The sequence below is a fragment of the Acartia tonsa genome, chromosome 8 (genome assembly GCF_053477335.1).
Source record: "Acartia tonsa isolate MP-2025a chromosome 8, ASM5347733v1, whole genome shotgun sequence".
Taxonomy (NCBI): Eukaryota; Metazoa; Arthropoda; class Copepoda; order Calanoida; family Acartiidae; genus Acartia; species Acartia tonsa.
This window is the reverse complement of record NC_137267.1, coordinates 40,564,557-40,586,799: the sequence shown is the minus strand read 5'-3', so window position 1 is coordinate 40,586,799 and position 22,243 is coordinate 40,564,557. Positions and strand designations below refer to the sequence as shown.

General features: G+C 29.5%; 1 protein-coding gene across 1 annotated transcript in view; it reads left to right on the top strand.

Moving 5' to 3' along the window:
• Positions 1-22,243, top strand: part of LOC145326943 (uncharacterized) — a 64,930-nt gene that overhangs the window by 1,649 nt on the left and 41,038 nt on the right. Inside the window, exons 2-6 of the mRNA XM_080170392.1 lie at positions 5,563-5,620; positions 13,626-13,669; positions 17,005-17,066; positions 17,541-17,612; positions 18,331-18,377. Of these exons, the coding sequence (XP_080026518.1) occupies positions 5,563-5,620; positions 13,626-13,669; positions 17,005-17,066; positions 17,541-17,612; positions 18,331-18,377 (283 nt within the window). The remainder of the gene's footprint in view (positions 1-5,562; positions 5,621-13,625; positions 13,670-17,004; positions 17,067-17,540; positions 17,613-18,330; positions 18,378-22,243) is intronic.

The following is a 22,243-nucleotide window of genomic DNA, read 5'->3' as shown; positions in this document are numbered from 1 at the left end:
GGATCTAAATACTCCTTAGCAGATGGAGCAGAGGGTCAGTTTAATATTCTCTAGTAGGTGGGGGAGTAAAGGTTATGGATCTAAATACTCCTTAGCAGATGGAGCAGAGGGTCAGTTTAATATTCTCTAGTAGGTGGGGGAGTAAAGTTTATGGATCTAAATACTCCTTAGCAGATGGAGCAGAGGGTCAGTTTAATATTCTCAAGTAGGAGGGGGGGGGGGGGGATGGTAAAGATTATGGATCTAAATACTCCTTAGTAGATGGAGCAGAAGGTAAGTTTAATATTCTCAATTAGACGGGATTGAAGATTATGGATCTAATTTGTGAATAAAGATAGAGGATAATTCAATCAAGTAGCAGTATCAAAAGTGACCCAATATATTAGACAGCTTATTGTATAAGCCAATAAGAGAAATTGTATTAGTTTGTGACCAATTATAGATAAGTTTAATAATTCAGACCATTAAGAGGAGTGATCCTTTAGGCAATAAGAATCTGAGTTTAAATGTTTAAAATGTAACTAAAGGATGGCTTCATCAATGAGCAATAGGATAATTAAAAAATATATAAAAAAATAATTTTATAAAATCTAATATATCATCCTTTAAATAATGGCCACATGACTTTCTTAAAGTTTCTGCGCTTTTTAAATTGTATTTGTATTGTCTTTTTTGGAAATATAAGAACGGTTCCTGTGCTACAAATAATCTAGGAGCCAGTTGGGACATTTTAACACATAACTCCTAAACTATGCGTAGCACAGGAATCATTATTTCCTAAAAATAGACTTCTTAGCGGTTCTAACGGTATGCGTAGTATTTTTATACTATTAACACAAGCCGCGCAATTTTAATTTTAAAAAGGTACGCATTTTTTTTGCTCACCCTTTATATATCTTATTTAGGGAAATTATTCTCCCAAAAGAAATCGCCCTTACTAAAGAAATAGAATTCCATTTTTTTACATTTTATCTTAAAATGGGAGATTTTAACTCCCCCCCTCACATTTGCCACACAAAGTGCCTTGAGAGGCTAGTAACATATTATAAAAAGAAAATAGACAAATAGAGATCTTCTGCGCTTTAAAAATTTCCCTCATTCCTACGGTAAGGTTTAAGATTGTTAGAGCGATTCTAACATAAAAAAGGAATTAACTAGTAAAGCTATCCGTTAGGTACGTAAGATTTGTATAACTTTAGAAAAGTTTTAAAATTTATGTTATGACATCACAAAGGCGTTTGATTGGATTCGCCTTGTTTTCATTCTTACTAAGTGAGTGACACACATTCTTTTCATAATGTTGTAAAAATAAATATACAAGTCTAGATGAACAATCCCTTGTTTAAACCAATAGATACACTGTAGAGGAACATTTCAACCGTGTTATTGGATGAAAATTATAATAATTTTGCTACTAAAGGGATTGGTGTCTTTTTTCAAATCTTAAGTCAGTTCAAAACAGATAAACGTCTTAGAAAGCTTTATAAATTAACTTAAAATGACAAAAATCTTAGTCTTCTGAAATTTCTTGCATGTTGTGTCTGATTGGCCATATATGTAGGGTAGTCCAATCATAAAAAGTAGTAAGATATTTTTTGTCTAAAGCTTAAGATCTCAATAACTACTAAACCGATCGGTATCTCTTTTTGATGCAAGCTTTAACAAGGTCCAGTAATGGCTAAGGCTAATTTATTTTTAGTTATAAATCTTTGGATGGTATTAGGCTATTGTCTTGTCCCTCTCTGCGCCTTATAAAGCCACTAGATGCTTAGGGGTTTGGCTGCTAGTATATCTATAATGTACAATCTTTTCATAAAGCTCTTTTATTTTAATATCTGCTTAAATAGTGGATTAAATTCCACCCTTATACAACTTTAGATTTCCCGTATTTTTATAAAACAGCAACTAAAATGAAAAAGGATTTAGAGAAATGTTTAGAAAAAGATCATTATTCATTGACGAATCAATCACCAGTAAGATCTCAAAAATGTCCAGAAAGATCAGTCAAACAATTTTAGTTATAAGCACTTAGTCGGTTTTAAAAATTATATTTTTCTTATCAAGCAAAAATTTTTGCTTAAGATTTGTCTTGATTGTGTAAATACTGTTGTAGCAGATTTTCCACCCATTTTCTTCGCAATTGCAAGAATTCCAAGATTGTAAAACAATGTAACTGATAAATAATTTAGCAAACAAGGATGTCAACATCCATAAAAGTAAAGCTCTGAAACAGTAGATCAAACGAACATGAACACTTAATATTTATATAAATGTCAAAACTTAATGTAAAAAAATTCAACGAAATTGTTTATAAACTTGTTGCAAAATCTCATAAATAAGGGATTCTTTTTCAAGACATACTTACATTTTAGGACTTTATTACAGAGTAGCTTTGCTTAGATATTTAATCTTGTTGTTCTAGGAATCATTCTTACCAAACTCAGATAAATAGGGTAATTATATCATAAAAAAGTTGTTATGAAATATTAGAGAATTGCTTCGCTCTTAAAATATCTGGTATATCTTATAAAAATGTAATGATTTAAATCAAAATTTTACAGAAAGACAAAAATAGTTTGGTAAAATTATGCATTTGCTAGCAAAAACCCTCATTATCCTCATCCTACTTTATTTGATTTAGATCGTATTATTCATAATTCAATAATCATAACGAAAAAGTTTTATAATTTCGCTAAAATTTTAGATATTCTGATATAAAGCATTAACACCAAATTGCAACCCTTACTTTTTTGTGTTAATGATAAATATTTGTTTGAAAGCTGAACATTAAATCAACCCTATGGACAACATTCTAAAGGGAAAATCTTTTTTGAAAAAAAGTGTTTTCTGTCAGTAAATTCTGACATGTTAGTATCGTTCTATCAATTTTAACCTTGTGTGCAGATTCATGTAATGATAAGGTATGGATAAATATCGGAGCAACATTGTAACATTTAAACTATTAGATGCTAAGGCCAATTGTTAAACATAATATCGATATAATATGAGTCAAATTATATTACCACAAGCGGTTATGCCCATAGATATTCTAGGGTGGGGTTGGGATGGGAACACCCTACCCATTTTCAATTTCTGTTTTAAAAAGGAAAATTAAAGAAAAATTAGGGCGGGTCATTTTCTCTCTTGGGGCACTTCCTCTTTGGAGGATGGTGAAACCTTCAATAGGTATAAATCTTACCAGGCCCTATGAGAAGCTACATTGTAAAGGAGAATCATATCAGCAGTAATTAGACAACATATTACCTTTACATAAAAACAAATCATACTTTCCCTTTAAGGTGTTAAATGCAAGGGTGTTTTATATTCCCCTGTATTATAATAGGTGTAGGTGCTAGGTACCAGGAAGAAGGGGACATTGGACTGTTTATTACACTAGTCCCCTAAGTTTGCTTATTCGTTTGATTAACAACCTTGGGGTCATGTTATTGAATTTTGATTTGGTTCATTAAGTTGAGTGTACAAAAATTCAATCTATTGTAATTTACAGAAAAAGAAATTTTGTGTATCATCATTAGGGATGTCGGATCAATTTATCGGCCATTGTCTTATCCCTTTAGATCCCTGGCTAGGTACATTGTCATACTAATTCACACCCATTTATTCTTGTAGATAAACAAAGATCACAACATTCATAAGTAGCAAAGCTTAACAAATCAAACAGAGAAAACGAACATTGATATGCAAAAAAGTAACAATACTAAACTAAATTTTAAAAATAGTTATTTGCCATGAAACTATATTTTACAGTAATCGCCATGCCAAGTTTGACATTGTTAAGACAATTATAAAATGCCTAAATAAACGATAAGAGCTATCCGATCCTATTTATAGAAAAGCTTGGCTCTTAAAAGGCTTAATGTTATATTTTAAGTTGTTATAAATTACTGTCTATAAATCAAGATTAGTTTACATTTTAGGCTAGATTCAGGGATCTTAGGTGATAAGACATTGATAAATCCTTCTGTAGTTTAAAATTACTTCTTAAAAAGTTTCGCTTTTACTAGTTCAGAAACAACAAACTAAAGTTTTTGAGCCAACAAATGAGATAACAAGGTCCCCATAATCTTTGGGTCCCAGTCGAGTCCAATTTCCTTTCCCTCCTTGGACAAAATCCATTTCCTATTTACCAAGTGTATTTCCAGGAATACCAATTTTAAAAAAATGTATTTAATTTAAAAACAACAGTAAATGGTAAAATTAAGGTAATTAGGGGGATGACGTGCCCGCCCCGTAAAATAACTTAAAATTAAGATGTACAAGATTTTCCTTAATAATAACTCATGTAACAGAAAAATTGTTCCTTCAAAAAAAAATTTTTGTTTAAGAAAGGAAAACTTTAGAATATGTGTTTTCAATTATGAAAGATCTCTATAGCTTGCATATAATTGAACTGATATAATAGACTTTTATTAATCTACAAGAGGTTGCGCCCATAAAATTTATCATTTAAAGTGTGAGGAAGGGTAAGAAAAATAACTTAAAACAATCTCAAGACTTAAGTATTTAAATCCTGCTTTAATCTTTTTTTTAAACATAAACATTGGTCAGAATGTTTGAACACAACAAAAACAATGTGCCTTTTCAAACATTAGGACAACAAAATATGATTCAAATTTGCACTTTAGAGCTAATTTTTTAAAAGGTTAAGATGGCATGCAAAACATAAGGAATAAGTAGATCTTGACCAAACGTAATTGGATGTATGTATGTCGATATGTTACCTATGATCTTAAAAACGGCATTAGCGTTATATATGATTTTTTTTTAGCAAGCTTTGTTTGGTTCATTGTAAGGTTTAGACTCAGCCGAATTTCGGTTTTCACTATATTTATTTTCTTTCATATTTTGGGGGAGGGGGGTATTCTTCCAGAAAAATGATTCCAAGACCATTGTCTGAAAATATTAACTGGGTAATGAGTATATAAGTAAAAACGGAAAATGAGTTTTGTCTTTTAAACTTTCCCTTCCAACTATTAATGATGGGCATCTGACATAGCAGCAGTAATGTTTAATTAGAGACGCTTTAAGCCAAGATTTGAACACTTTTCCGACTATAAGTTTATTAAGCTAACTTTTGCAATTTTTTTTTTTATATAAACACTTCATAATGTTTGTTTACTCTTTTGTAAAGGCTTGTCTTGTTTTACAAAAGATAAATTTGTAACAGAAAAAAAAAAGATAAAGGGCATCTAGATTAAAACTCAAATACTTAAAAAAAAAATTTAAATTGATTAGATGGATTACTTATAATAAATAGGGTCTGTATGAAGGAAGGTTTTTAAATTTTTTAAAAATATTACTTAGGAAAGGGATTGTTCCCTAACACCAAGGTGGATTTTCTGTGGAGGTTTTCAATCAGATCTGACTTGAATCAAGTCTACCATAAGATTATAATCAAATTAATACATAATTATCTTATGACTTGGATGAAATTCATATTTTTGGGGTATTTTTCCGATCAAACTTTCAGATAAATTCAAATATTCACAGCCATTTTAATGATCCTATTTAATAATTAATAATCTTGTATTTCTTATTTAGAAGAGAAAGAAGTGACAGTGTCTTGTTTTAGATCCACTGGCTCTGTTCCTATACCTAGGTAAATATGGATAGATAGATAGATAGATAGATAGATAGATAGATAGATATATAGATAGATAGATAGATAGATAGATAGATAGATAGATAGATAGATAGATAGATAGATAGATAGATAGATAGATAGATAGATAGATAGATAGATAGATAGATAGATAGATAGATAGATAGATAGATAGATAGATAGATAGATAGATAGATAGATAGATAGATAGATAGATAGATAGATAGATAGATAGATAGATAGATAGATAGATAGATAGATAGATAGATAGATAGATAGATAGATAGATAGATAGATAGATAGATAGATAGATAGATAGATAGATAGATAGATAGATAGATAGATAGATAGATAGATAGATAGATAGATAGATAGATAGATAGATAGATAGATAGATAGATAGATAGATAGATAGATAGATAGATAGATAGATAGATAGATAGATAGATAGATAGATAGATAGATAGATAGATAGATAGATAGATAGATAGATAGATAGATAGATAGATAGATAGATAGATAGATAGATAGATAGATAGATAGATAGATAGATAGATAGATAGATAGATAGATAGATAGATAGATAGATAGATAGATAGATAGATAGATAGATAGATAGATAGATAGATAGATAGATAGATAGATAGATAGATAGATAGATAGATAGATAGATAGATAGATAGATAGATAGATAGATAGATAGATAGATAGATAGATAGATAGATAGATAGATAGATAGATAGATAGATAGATAGATAGATAGATAGATAGATAGATAGATAGATAGATAGAAAAAGAGATAGATAGATAGATATATAGATAGATAGATAGTTAGATAGATAGATAGATAGATAGATAGATAGATAGATAGATAGATAGATAGATAGATAGATAGATAGATAGATAGATAGATAGAAAAAGAGATAGATAGATAGATAGATAGATAGATAGATAGATAGATAGATAGATAGATAGATAGATAGATAGATAGATAGATATATAGATAGATAGATAGATAGATAGATAGATAGATAGATAGATAGATAGATAGATAGATAGATAGATAGATAGATAGATAGATAGATAGATAGATAGATAGATAGATAGATAGATAGATAGATAGATAGATAGATAGATAGATAGATAGATAGATAGATAGATAGAAAAAGAGATAGATAGATAGATATATAGATAGATAGATAGTTAGATAGATAGATAGATAGATAGATAGATAGATAGATAGATAGATAGATAGATAGATAGATAGATAGATAGATAGATAGATAGATAGATAGATAGATAGAAAAAGAGATAGATAGATAGATAGATAGATAGATAGATAGATAGATAGATAGATAGATAGATAGATAGATAGATAGATAGATAGATAGATAGATAGATAGATAGATAGATAGATAGATAGATAGATAGATAGATAGATAGATAGATAGATAGATAGATAGATAGATAGATAGATAGATAGATAGATAGATAGATAGATAGATAGATAGATAGATAGATAGATAGATAGATAGATAGATAGATAGATAGATAGATAGATAGATAGATAGATAGTTAAATAGATAGATAGATAGATATGATACACCTAGGCCCGATATTGCCATGAACTATTAAATAAACATAAAAAAAATCTTTCAAAGAATGAATGAATTTATAGAACTATAAAATTAGTTGTGTGTTGTTTTTAGGAGCCTAGCTTCTATGCAAATCTACTAAGATAATTAGTTTATAATTTGTCGAGTAAAAATTATTGTCCTTTCATCAAATTATATAAAGTAATAAGGTTTTCTTGTCTGTAGATTAAAATTTTAAGAACTACTGAACTGAGTCCTACTTTTTACAGGATCGAACCATAGGTCCTTGGATGGTATTAAGCAAATATTGTTGCTATTTTTGACGAATCTGAAATATTTTAAACAAAACTTTTAACTTTGTTTAATGTTATTATTATTTGATGACGTTTTCTTGTTTTTCAAGATTAAAATCTATGGAAATAATATTTTTTGATGATGCAATAATTTTTGAGTCATATGCTAAAAAATAAATTAAAAACTTTGACAATATAAAAATGCCATAAATTTAGGATTTGATTCATGAAATAAAGCGGGAATTGGCAGCCGCAGGCATTTTTTAACACAATATACAGCCACATATTGATAGTGGCTTTATGCCAAATTATTTCACCCAAATCATTTAATATTTCAGCAATATAGCTTTTTTTAAGGCGGCTGCACCCTAGCATTTTGAAGTGATGGGGCTATAAATTGCCTAAACCCATTCTGGGACCTACGTGAATCATCCTAAAAAATAGAACCCAACCGATTTAGTGGTTATCAGTGGTTAAAAAGCACCTTTTTCACAGCATTTTACACCAGTAAAAAGCATATTTTGCAATATATTTTATTTTTAATATATTATGTGGAGAAATAAATATGAGCTGTAAAGGTTTTATCACGTAATAAAGGATAAAAAATGTGGGAAAAAAATTGTTGAAAAATCTGAACTTTATTTCTTAAATTATGTCATGCTTTTCACACTTTATTTGTTATGTTAAAATATACTTTGGCCAATAATGATATCTGGTAGCAAATCTATTCTGCTAACTTCCGATCTGAATTGCTTATACAAGCTAGCAGTACTTTCTTCAGATTTTAAGATTTGATGTGTACTTTATATAAAGTAGTAAGGTTTTTTGGTTGCCCATTATGATCTCGCAATCCAACTGATTGAGCACTACATTTAAGGGAAGCTTTGCATTGGTTTCAGGTTATTTTATTTTTAATTTAAGTAAAAAGTAGTAAGTCTTTTAGCCTGTTAAGATATCGCCAAACTGAGGTCACAGGTTTGTTTTAAGCTATTAAATTAAACTATTAAACTATTTTTCCCTTTTGTCTTTCCTTTTTCAGTCCCTAGGGCAAAATTAAACTTCTTCGCGTTTATTGAATGAAATGTTCTTGTTTTTTTCATAATGCATGATTGAAAATTTACAGTAAACAGGAAAACAGTTTCTTTTTGGACCATGTTTTTCAAAATATATTTATATCCGTAGAACGTAAACATTCATAGCCTTACTTGTTACTGAATACATATGTTAGTCAGAGCGGGAGGGAACATTTGGCTGTTTTAAGACAACATTCTCTTATTCGTTGTCCTAACAACTTTAGGGGCTTGATTTAGTTTTGATTAGTTGATTTATTAAATTAAGAATAATGAAAAATATGGGATTATTTACAAAATAAATTTCGTTGACAATTTCTGTAAACCAACACAATACATGAACTTTTAATACGGATTTGTTGCAGATTATAATATTTTATGACTTTTATCAGTTATCAATTTTAATATTTTGTAAAAAAAAATCCAACAGAATCTATACCGATTATTGGTACCTTTCCTGGCAACGCCTCTTAAGAGGCGTTTCGTTTTTTTACATTAGCTTTTGATAGGTTAGGTTAGGTTATGTTAGGATAGGTGTTTGCCCGGCAGGAGTTAGAAATGGGAGAAAATTTACTGTGAAAATACGACGAACGCCCCTTAAGATTCGTTGTCACGAAAGGGACTATACCTGAATTATTTACATAAAGTTAATTTAAAAACAATTTAAATTCTAAATTGTTCTAAATGAGCAAAAGTACTTAAATATGTTATGCAGATTTTATAGATGTTTTTGTTTCAAGAGCTTTTACAAATGCATTTTAGCAATACTTTTAAAATGCAAAATTATTTTACATTAATTCTTTTAATGCTCATGTGAATGGAGTTTTAATCCCTAAATTATATCAAAATCAACAGCCGCTATACTTAGCCGCCAATCATGAACTAATCTTGACATGCTGTGTCTTTTTTTTCTTTTCACATTCTTCAGCAACAAATAAAAAAATAACAATCTCCTTTGATATATTTATATTAAAGGCTCTGCATCTTATATTGGATTTAAAAAATAATGAAGTCAGGACCGCTCACCAAAATTTGTTCAGCTTCAAAAATTAGTCACAGCCCAAGCAGTGCGGCAAACATTTCTCTTGAAGCTGCAAAATTTGCAAGCTATTTAAGCCGTGAGATTGCAGCTGTATTTTTTAAACTTTGAAATTAATATGAATATAAACATATTTTCTTAAAATAAATGAATAGATTTTTTGAGAAACTGAAGATAAATAATTTAATTACTTTAAATTACTTCTTTTGCAAACAGTCTACACTAACTCTAACATTTACTAAGCTGACCCAAGCAGCGCATAAGTTGACCTAAATGTGCAGCTGAAACTAAATCTAGAAACTCAATCAGTCTGCTAAAAGGAGGTGCTAAAAAATATAAAAAATACATGCGCACAAAAAATACTATTACTTATTTAAAATGTGCTCAAAATTTCCGCCAAACTATTGTGGTTCTTCTATAATTGTCGTGAGTTAATGGGTTCGAGCTTCGACTTAAAAATCGCCATAACCAGTAATCATTGTGAAAACCTCTAAGCAAATGTTAAACAATAAAATGGCTGGTTGTCTCTAATATTAAATATGCAGCTTTAAAAGACAAATAGAAGTTTGTCAAAGACGAATAAAAAAAAACATTTTAAAAATTAAAAGATTGTTATAAATTATAACTTTGTAGGACTACAAACTAAATCCAAATTTTTCCACAGACAATTGTTGCTAAAGACAGGATGCAAAAGATACTTAACAATTCGCAGTGTTTCAACAAAATGATTAAAATTAGCTAAGTAATGTATATATTATATCAATAATCATATTTAATAGAATTTTTAAGTACACAAGTATATCATTTCTTATATTTTATACAAAAATAATTTATCAATTATGATTTGATTTTATTCCCTTTAGGAATACTAGCAGTTACGTTCCTAGATGGCAGTAGGAGCTCTTAATTTAAGCGAGGGCACTCGACCAACCACTATAAATTTTTGAAAAATAAATCTTTTTTTGTAAGGGCTATTTTTTTAAAAACTAGTTTAAATCTTGTACTTTGTATGGAGACCTGAATCTAGACTTCAATTTTGTATCTTTAAACTTAGCTTAGAAACACTAATGGCTATTATTCTAACAAGAAAAATATGGCACGTGCTAGCGCAGCCTAAAAAAGGAGAAAATACAGTTATACCCCTTATCATTTACCTGATTGGAAACTTTTTTTTCTTCAAAATTAGCTGAATAATCATCTATTGGAAATTAAACTTTTTTCTTTACACAAAACGTATATAAGATGCAAAATTTTCTTTTTTCGTAATTTTTTTTATCGGAGCTGAATGAAACCACCCAAAAAATACTATAATAAGGAGATTCATTGCATACATGATTTTATGGTACTACAAGAGTTGGGCTCGATATAATTATCTCGCTATTGGCTAGGTTTATTCAATGTTTTATTTACTTTCTTTTGGTTATCTGAATTCTGACTATTAACCCTATTCTTCCATTATTTTCTCCCTGACGATTTCTTTCTTTAAACTATTTTAGGATCTTAATATTTTTTATTTCAAATTTTCGTCCTGAAAGGGTTAAAATGTTTAGTTAACTGATAAATCTTAGTTCAATATCTGACCACATTATGCATGTATCGCTAGTATCAAATTATTTTAAAACTAAGTTTTCTTTTATTTACTATATTATAAATTTAAATTTTCTGTTTTATGGATAGAAATTTAATACTTCAATATAATTCAAATAGCAATATGAAATTAAAAAAAATGAATTTATTCTTCATACAGTAAAATAATGGGTCTTATCATTCTGGTCAATGAGAGTTTATTACGGATTATTGGAGCACTGTGAGTTTTAAACGTTTATCGCTTGGAAAACTTGAGCTCATATATAGACATTTATTTCCTAAATAGATCTGTCATGGATCTTGATGCAATAAAGTTTTAAATGTTAAAAATTGGAAGATTTCATTAAATAAAAGTTCCCGCAAATATAAGTATTAAAAGAAACAAACAAACAGACACCCTACCCCTTTTAAATAAGAATAAGAATATTCATCCCTGTCCATTAAAATAAATGTGTTTGTATTGTTTTAGTCAAGGTATATAAATTAGCATAGGCAATGTGTTTGTTTCCACTCATATACAAACAAAAATCAGGAATATAGACAATTTTTATGATACAAAGGGTAAAATACAAAAGATGATAAACTAATATATTCCTTCTAAAGATTTTAATTATTGGTCGAACAGTTTGGATACTTCTTGTTTTACCCAATCAACTAGAATTGAAAGAAGTAGTCAAAAGTTTTAAAGCCAACAAATAAGAATTGTGTTTATAAAACTTTGGGCACCAGTATAATCAACAGTACAACAAACATTCTCTTGGGATAAATTTTGGCTCTCTTTTCAGAAGCCTCCTGCGGGGGGAGGGTAGGTTTTTATTTAGAAAATGGGAGGTTAGAAAAAATATAGAATAAAACCCATTAATTGTTAGTTATACCCATTTGATAAAGTAGGTTTGTCAGTAAAAAAGGTACACTTTCGTATTAGGTGCTTAGGAAAACCTATCTAAATTTATGAATCTTTTTCAATATGTATACAAAGAATCTATTGCAAAATAAGTAATTTTATTAATAGTTGTTTTGCCTTTTCTAATTTTCTAAAACAAAATATATTTGTCTTTTTATCTAATTATGTTTAGTATTCTTTCAAACTATAGAATAATGAAACAGCAAAATATGTACCATAAAAATTTAAGAAAGTAACCAAATAAATAAAGCTATGTGAAGCTCCACTATAAAGAAGAAATCAATCAGTTCAGTAGATAATGAAATTTTCAGTTACAGACAAAAAAAAAACTTACCACTTTATAATATGAATAGCGGCTTCGCCTCTAGCCTCTAGGGGCTTTTTTCCCAAGAGGTAATTGAAAAAAAAGAACTACTGGTGCTGCCGCCAGTAGTTTTATGTGAACTAACTTCCCCATAAGAAAAAAAAATTGAGGAAAAAATAGGTACCTACGAACGAAAAAGAAAAAAAATTGGGGGGGGTTTTGGGGGGTTAAGGGTGTCCCACCTCCCAAGAAAATAGCCTAAAACCACCACAGGACCAGTAGGTATATTCCTGAAGAGTAGAATTTGATCGGTTCAGTGGTTATCGAGATCTTAAGGGACAGACGGACGGACGGACGGACAGACAGACAGACAGACATCGTTCTACTTTAAATTATTAAATTTAGTAAAAGTAAGGGAAATGTCTTGTCCAAAAAGAGGTGTAACTTATCGCTATGCAAAAAAAAGAACTTCCAGGAATGGATCTTACAAACCAAAGGCTTAAATGGCCGGTAACCAAAATAAAGTCTCATGTTATAACCCGTCCTGTAGAGTTAATGTAGGCTTGTTAATAGTTAGCTTATACCAAAAAAAAACCTTACGTGATTTTATGCTGTCATTGGGGGGCAACATTAATTAGAATTGACGACATTTTTACCTGTCCCCCAAATATTACTTTATATCTATTTAACTTGTTGGCTATACGTTATTCCTGGTTAGTAATTAATTACATTATAAAAACACTTTTCTGAAAAGTATTTATTTGTCCAATTTCTAAATGTCAGAAAAGGTTGCTGCAGTTTCAGATAATTGGATAAAATTAAACAAACTCATTTATTTACTGTTGTCATTTTTTAGTAGCGAAGCTACTCCATATTATACCTGTCTGTTCGTAAATACGAGGTTTTTATACTGATTTTCTGAAAAAATAGCTTTCTATCATTATAGAGCTACATCTTTAAGTATAAAATATCCATTGGGGTTTTTTTGTTTTATTAGGCTGTATACATGTTTTTAACTTTTACAACTGATTTGTGTGATTTATAATATCAAAATTAAATTGCAGCCATTCTATGTATATTATACTACTCTAAGAGTTGTAGTAGCTTAAACCCTACTAAAAATGAAGCTTCCTTAAAAAGATCAATCTTCCATGCGTTTCTACCATCTTTTGCGTTAGGAACTTACTTTTAAATTTCAATTATTTTTTAGGAAAATCAGTCGACCAAATGCAAGACGAAAACTCTCCATGCCAGGTAATAGTTATCATATTATTTGAAGCTTTGACAAAAAACCAGGTATCTTATGGAATAAGACAATGGACGATAAATTGATTTACTTCCCTAATGATGATAAACAAAACAAGACTTTCTGTAAACTAATTCGTTGCTTGGAATTTTGGACACTGCTAGTTTGAACCAACCAATCATCATTTAATAAAATATTCATAGTTTTACTTTCCCTTTCTTGCTGTGATGAAGTAGAAATTAGGTACAAGTACTGAACTTGTCTATAGAGTAGTAATACCACAATTTTTTAAAATATACATCTATTGATTTGAATCTCTTTGAATTAAATTTCAAAACCTTAAAAAGTGTAGATTGCTTAAAGAGATTAATCCAAATATCAGCAAAAAAAAATATGATATTAATCGCTTTTGAAAGATTAGTTCAAGGTCCTAAAGCATCTTTGACACTTATAACTTTATAACAGCGTTGGCCTGTATAACTGAGAGCTTTTATCTTTAATTTAAGCAAGTTAGAATTGCCCTATCGTTTTCGAAATAGATGGTTTCTGTAATAGTTTGTTACAATTTTTTAGGCGCAGCAACTCTTTTTTCAGAAAGTCTGTAAGTCTATTTTAAACAGGATAATTTCTTCCCTTTGTAAAACAATATTTTATCATTATAATCATATACAAACTTGATTTTTGAAATGTAGATTCCTAGGACCAATAGAAATAACGTTATCTAAGAAGCATCTCTATAATCAAATCAAGTCTAAAAAATAAATGTATACATTATCCATATTGAGTAACTTTTGGATGGATTCTGCATACTGAATTTATTTAACTTCTTTGAATATAAAATGCACTGCTTCTTAATATTTGTAAATGTTCGTTTGTCTAACTTTACAATTTGATAAGCTTTGCTTTTATGGATGTTGTCATTAGGATTAAGCAATAGCCAAAATATTACAAGCATACAAATTCAAACTTCTTTTTTTGAATTTTCATATATTTCATTTTGATCATTTTTTCCTGTTTTTCAGTAGACTATGAAATAAGATGTACATATTTAGGAGTAATATTCTAGATTCTTAGGAATAAATATTAGTCATATTGGAGGTATAGTAAAGTTTTAAATCTTTTACAATTTAAGGTGAAATTAAATAAAAATATATAAATTTTAAGGTATTATGAACAAAAAAAGACAATTTTCTCATTATGAAATTGTCTATAAACATTTCTTTATGTTTTATAATCATTCTGAAATATTTTTTTCTTCATATTTTGCAAGAATAAATCAAGAATGAAAATGTCCAACAAACAAATGTATGTAACTAAAATTATTATTTATTCAAAGGTTTAAAGGGATAGAACATGGACGATAATAATAAATGTATCAATGTATACCCCCAATGATAGATAAAATTACTCTTTCTGTAGATTAAAATCATGGAAGTAAAAAGTGACATACCCAAATACATGAATTTTTGAATTGTGTTCGCTGCTAAAAATTTGCAATAAGAATGTATTGCAGAGGATTTCACAATTTTAAACATATAAACAACAAAAATATTTACAAAACAAGGATGACAACATCCATAAAAGCGAAGCTCTGAAACGGTAGGACAAACGAACATTAACACTTTTATAGTGTCAGAACTGAATATTCAGAATATAAATGAATAAGTGTCAAAGCAAAATTGTGAGTAAATTTGTTGAAAAACTTCTTGATACAGGATAATGTTTAAGGACATGCTTACATTTTTAGGACTTGATTATAGAGTTGCTTTGCTTACAATAATGTACTATGTTGTCCTAGAAATCAGTATACCAAAAGTCAGAACATTCAGATAATTAGATCACATAAAAATTTGTTGTTAAAAAAGTAAAAATCAACATGTTTAAAATGGACGTACGGACATTCTGGTAATGATTATAGAGTTGAGAGAGAGAAAGAAAGAGAGAGAGAGAGAGAGAGAGAGAGAGAGAGAGAGAGAGAGGGAGAGAGAAAAAGAAAGAGAGAGGGGGAGAGAGAAAAAGAAGGAGAAGGAGAATGAAAAAACGCTGAGTCAGTACAAAAAAAATTAAGCTCAACATTTTTTAGTTGAAAAAAATGAGGGAAAAATTTAAGTAATGTTTACTGGCCTGAGAGATATGCCTTAATTTATTGAAATATTGTGATTCAACTTTGCATAGATTGTTGTAGATAATTAGCCAGGTAGATTTTTTTTGATATAATAAGTCTGTGCAAAAATAACGCAAATAGAAAATGACAACATTATTAGTATTAATTCAGAAAAGTTCCTTTATTTTACTTTTACTTTTTACTTTGAAACCCCTCTTTTTACCCCCATACAAAATAAAATTAATATTTAATTTTCAAATAAGCTACTTTAAAATTTAATTATTTATTATTTCTTTATTAATCTATGTTAAAGCTAAAAGAACATTAGAACTGTTTTGTTTTGTGTACTTTTTGTGTTCATTGTTAAAATACATAATTCATTAGAACAAAATATAATTAGTCTTTTTACAATTAAAGGCTGCGTCTCTAGTATATCAGTGGATGAGTTGCGAGACAACTAAAATAAAATTTTATTTTAAAAATAAAAGAAAATAAAAATCCAAGGAGAAGTGTTTTCTCAGAGCCATATATGTAATAGGAAGGGGTTGACCTATCTCTAAAGTTTAAAATCTAACTGTGACCATTAGACAGCTAATTTAACAAGGATGACAACATCCATAAAAGCGAAGCTCTAAAACGGTAGAACAAACAAACATTATCACTTGTAGAGTGTCAGAACTGAATATAAAATTATAAAATCGAAACAAAATTGTTAGTAAATTTGTTGAAAACTGCGTAAATACAGGACATTGTTTAAGGACATACTTACATTTTTAGGACTTAGGAGTAGCTGGCTTATAAAATTGTACTTTGTTGTACTAGGAATCAGTATTCCAAAAATCAAAAAAAAAGGTGAAAAATCAACGGACATACGGACATTCTGGTAACGATTTCTATAACGCTTCCTAAACAATACCTAGCTACTACAGGAATCACATGTGTAAATTACCGAAAAAAGCTATCTGTTCCAGACTGACGGACGTACGGAACGATCCTAATTATATAAAAGCTTCGCTTTTAAAAATTAAACCAATATATGACAATGTGATGACAAATTAAAAGTTTAAATTAACATAATAAAAATTGAAATACTGACTTTTTAAAGATATCTTACTTGTTTCGTTTGTATAATTATGCTTTATTCATTTAGGAATTCTCAAACAAAGATGTTGCTAACAGACACTACAAGTACACACCCTTAATAAAGAAAAGCTTTACTTTAAAAATACATTTTTTTAGTAAAATCTGCACAGCCACCGCCTCCCGCTGTAGAAAGAAAAGTTTCTTTGCCAGTTATTCAGGAATCATTTTTGCACCAAATACATTGTATTTGATAATTAGAAAATTGTCGTTTCGTCCTTCATAGTCCTAAATCCTCCGGACTCTAATCTGTAATAGGGGTGGGTTAAGGGAGGGAACGGTAAACTTGAAACGGCCACAAGAGCAGTTAAGAATTTCTTGTAGGATCTTACCTGGAACTTTATAGACTTCTCTCTTTTACTCAAAAAAAAACATTTGTTTTTTATATGCTAAACTTCATGTATCACAAGTTGTTCGGTAACATTTCTATAATCATAAACCATTTGTAGGTTTTAAGCTATTTTTTTATTGTAAAGGTATACTTTCCATCTTTTCTAAGAGATAAAGTCCTAGAAAAATCATAATTCTTTAATTTCTTTATTCACTTTTAAACAACTGTTGATATCTGAAAAAAATAACTTTGCAGTCAATATTGGATTTAAATGGAAAAAAAGACAAAATGATGAAATTTGCAGAGACCACCATCCCCCCAGCTGCCACCTCTAGCCAAAGCACAACAAGAATTATTACATGAATTAAAACAGGAGGTAAGGCAGTATTGTGTGGTAGCTGTACAGGCTACTCAACATGTTTCAGTTTTTGTTTGTATGTACGATGGACAGAAATTTTTAATTACAATTGGGGAACTATTTTTTTTTAAGTATTTAAATCTGTAGATTGAACTTGAATTTGAGAGGAGGTTGCGCGAAGAGCATCTAGAAAAGAAACTTTCATAATACATAAACTTTGTAATATTTTTTGAAAGATATATGAAGTGAATGGGATTATGGGCAATAGTATGATGTAAAATGTTGCAAGAATCGAACATTTCTTCAAAATAATAACTTAATGGGCTGATAGTGGCTAAGTGGTTAAACGTAAATGTTATATTTTGTGTTTTAATTGGTATATGTGTTTTAAAAAGCAAAGGTTTTCTATAATAATGGTCTATCTGTCCGTCCGTACTTCCAACGCAGTTAGTTCCTTTCGTCCATTTTAGACATGTCCTATCTATTTAAAACATTGCATGATGATTTAGAAAGCGTAGCAACCCTATTTTCGTTACTAGAAAGTTCTTATGTTTATTTATAACATTTGGCTTTTTAAACTTTTTAACAATAATTTTTAATTTGCTTACTGCTATTTCAGTAAAGACACTCTTCCAGTATATATTAATGTTAGTTTGCCCTACCGTTTCAGATATTCGATTTTATGGATGTTGTCATCCTTGTTTTTTATAGAAATAATCTCTTATTTTGCTTTTAGAATGTAACAATTATATCTACCAAACTGCCAGATAAACAAAACCCTAGGTAAGATTAATTGTATTAATTTAAGGTTTTTCAACTAAAGTTTTTGGGCAAAATGTAAAAAATGTGGAATTTTTAGCTACTTTAGGAAGAAAAACAGCACCTTCACCTTCCTCCCTTTTAAAAAAAAAACTTTTGTTTCCTATTTAGTTTATTCTAATATTTTCTCTTTTGTTATTTCTTTTATGTTTTTTTTTATTAATATTAAAACTTAAATGAAAAGCTTGGAAAGATTTCCTAATGTAACATTTCCTAAGATTTTAAACAAACTTAATGACAATATAAGAAATTGTTCCTCATTTAAATCTACCAAAGCCAAAATGAAAAAAAAGTATTCTAAATTGCTATTCTAGTTTTAAATGCACAAAAAGAAAATGTTATCCTTGTAAAAAATGAGTAATATTGATTTGATTAGCGCCTGTATATAAGTTAGACCCTCTACTATACTTTTTTCTTATTCTTTTTACATTATTTTTTTATTTCAGTAATAACTTTTTAAAAATATTTTTTCCGATATCTAATAATTCTTATATTTTTATGTTTTTGAATGTTTGTATAAAAATATTATCTAAAATCCATAACCAACAAATATCTACATATCCAAGTATTAACAAAATCTTATAAACAAATTAGGGATTACGCATTTGTACGGTCCTAGTTGACTTTGTGATTCCTTACTTTTGTATTACAATTAATAATTTCTATTTTTATTAAATGTATTTAACCATGCTAAAGTTAAAATAAATGTTATGTTATGTTATGTCATTACCAAGAGAATTCACAAGTACATAGAGTAGCCATTCAAGTTTAAAAATTTGCTAATGATGCTAGTTTCAACTTATTTTTTTCAGTGAAAATGCAACTTATAGCCGCTCTGTGGCACATAATATCGAAAATGAGTTTAAATCTCAAAATCAAATGGACGAAAATGTAAAGAACATTGAAAAGTTGCCTATAATTGAAAGTAGCAGCACACAAAAAAGTACCCAAAATAGCCACACATATGGGGGACGAAGCTATGGCCATGAAAATTCCAACTGTCGCCTCCTCTTTGTTTCTAAATATGTTAGACTTGAACTAAGGTTATGTAAAGAACAAAAAAATATATGATTGTTTGTACAGCTCAACTAAAAAATTGTGCGATTTTTAAAGCTAAACATTTACGCCATTTGTCTGGAAATTATTTCGCATTGAATTTTGTTTGTATAGATGAATATTAGTTTCTGAATTATCTAAAAGAAACCTAAAGTAGATTATAATTCAAAGTCTTTACAATTTTACTTTCAGTCATAAAAAGAATACAAAGGGTTGCAATTTGTTCACGATATTTAATAACGTTGGGTGCAAGCTTCCAATTAAATGCGCTTATTAGGTCAAGTTGTTCTTAATCATGACAGAGAACGCATAGTATGATTAAACGTAAAATTAAGAACAGTTTGACCTAATAAGCGCATTTGACTGAAAGCTTGCACCCAAATTTACGGAATATTGCAAAAAAGCTGCCCTTTTGATTAAATCAAAATCTAAATTAATATAAAATGTTTGTTGCTTTTTATATTTAGTTCTATTGCTTGCATTTCTTCTATGAACATTTTATTAGATTGTATTAAATTTAATAATATAATAGCTTAGAATAATATGAATAGAATTCAGTGGTTATAGAGATCTGAGCATAATAATAGACTGAATGACAACAAACAGCATATCTCTCTCATATAAAGACTAGTTGCTTAGCCAAAAGAAGATTCTAGGGACATTTCAAGAGTCGGCAGGGGGGTGGGAGGGGGAGTCAACCCTCCAGTTTTAATTCAATTTTTAAACGGAAAAGTAAAAAAGAATATAAGGAGATGGGTTTCTATGGACGATTTATATTTTTAGGGTGTAACCAGCCTCTGTAATATTACAAATTTTGCTCGACCTAAAAAAAGCTTCACTGTAAAAGAGAACCATGTTGAGATGTTTAGCTACACATTAACACACATACTTTTATATAAGGATTAATAGATTTTTGGCAACTAATGTCTACTTTTTTATACCAAAATTATTGTATTTGCGCTAATCAATTTTAGAGGGAATGATAAAAATCTACATTAGATCATAAAAAAATTGAAATTAGTCCAAAATACGGCAGTTCTTTTTAGGAATCAATTTTTCTCACCTAGACGTACAAACATACACAAAGTTTAAAATAGATACTTTGTACAACTAAAAAATTGGGATATTGGGTCAGTTTACTGTGTGTGCGAATGGGGCGTTTGTCCATATTTAGGTATGGAGACCGCTCTTCTATGAGTACTACTAAAACCTAATTTTAATGCAATACACATAGACATTCTCATTGTCGGTTCGCTTGTTTAGAATGCTTAACCCTCTATTCCCACAAGTATAATACGAATTTGGTTGAGCTGGTGGAAGCTCAACAAAAGACCCACGCGAAGTATTATATTGCTTTAACCTAAGAATAAATGGTTGGTTTTGATATTCGATCAGAATCATATAAGTATATTAAGTATTAAGGAAGGAAAATGTTTTTATAAAGTGTATTTATATCACAAGTGCATAAGTTAAGTATGGAAATATTTACAGGATAAGTGTTAAAATTATAAGTAGAGTAGGACAGAAATGTGCCCTAAGTCCCAAGCAGTGAATTGTGCTAAGTGTTAGAGTTCTAACATAAGGCCTGAGCTCAATTCATGCTAAGTACTAAGGGGCCTAAATTTAAACTACAATGCATGCCAAACAACTAAGTCATTACCTTTTAAAGCCAGAAAGAGAAGTTGATGGTAGGAGAGTTAGTAAATAACTGAATAAATTCAAGAGGTACATGCTATAACATTAGCTCTGGACCAGGATTTTAGTGTTTGTCTGTGCAATTAAATATCTGTGTGTTAATATGTGACGTAAATCAGGCATGGTTGTAGGCATACATATATGTACTGGTTGTTTATATGATTACATTAACTATAAACATAATATCTTTAATAAACATATACTATTAGCAAATCACATACAGATTACCATGAATAGGCTTTCGTTACCCATATATGGTGTCATATAGGTAGAGACAGGCCTATGAATGCATAAATTGATACAAATAATGCCTTGGGCCTAGCTAAAGTAATTGTGTCTTGCCCCTGAGTGCTACTAGTTAATTGCAGGGCACGTGTCAATCAAAGGTTCATAATATGATCTATATAGTGTTGATTTTATATCAAGCATAGATAGATAGTTGTGGATGCGAAGCATTTCTGTAAAAGTCTCATATGTACGTTCAAAGAATTTGAAAATTGAGGATCGCATCTCCAATGGGGGTAAGAAAAAAGAAAAAAGAGAAAAAGAAAAAGTTTAGTAGTCCCAGTATATAGGCATATATAATAAACTATAAATGTATTCCAAGCTAAGTTAAATACGCTTTCCATTAAGAAAGTATGATTTGCGTATTTTCATAGCTGGGTATACAAGATGATAAACCTCCCAAATAGAATACATTCTTTTCTTGAGGGGTTTAGTTTTATCTAACATTGTCACATCAATAAATGTTTTTGCGTTGGTTGTTCTGGATAGTTCAGCTTCTTCTGATGATGAACTAGGTGGTGAAGTGCTCTCGTTCGAAGTGTAGGTTGAGGTTGGGGGTGAGGTAGATATGTAGCCAAGGGCGTCCACTTGTGCTACCTCGTTTCCATTCTCGTCCAAGGTGATTGAGTGATTTTCCAGGTCATAGTAGAGTTGGTTGAGGTCATTGGTAGAGAGGGACAGTGTGCTGCTGGAGCTAGTGTCACTATCGGTCTCCACTCTACTATCTTCTCTGGTAGTCAGGGCTGTATTTAACAGGAAATTCCTGATGGTGATGGACAGGTTCTCTGAGAATC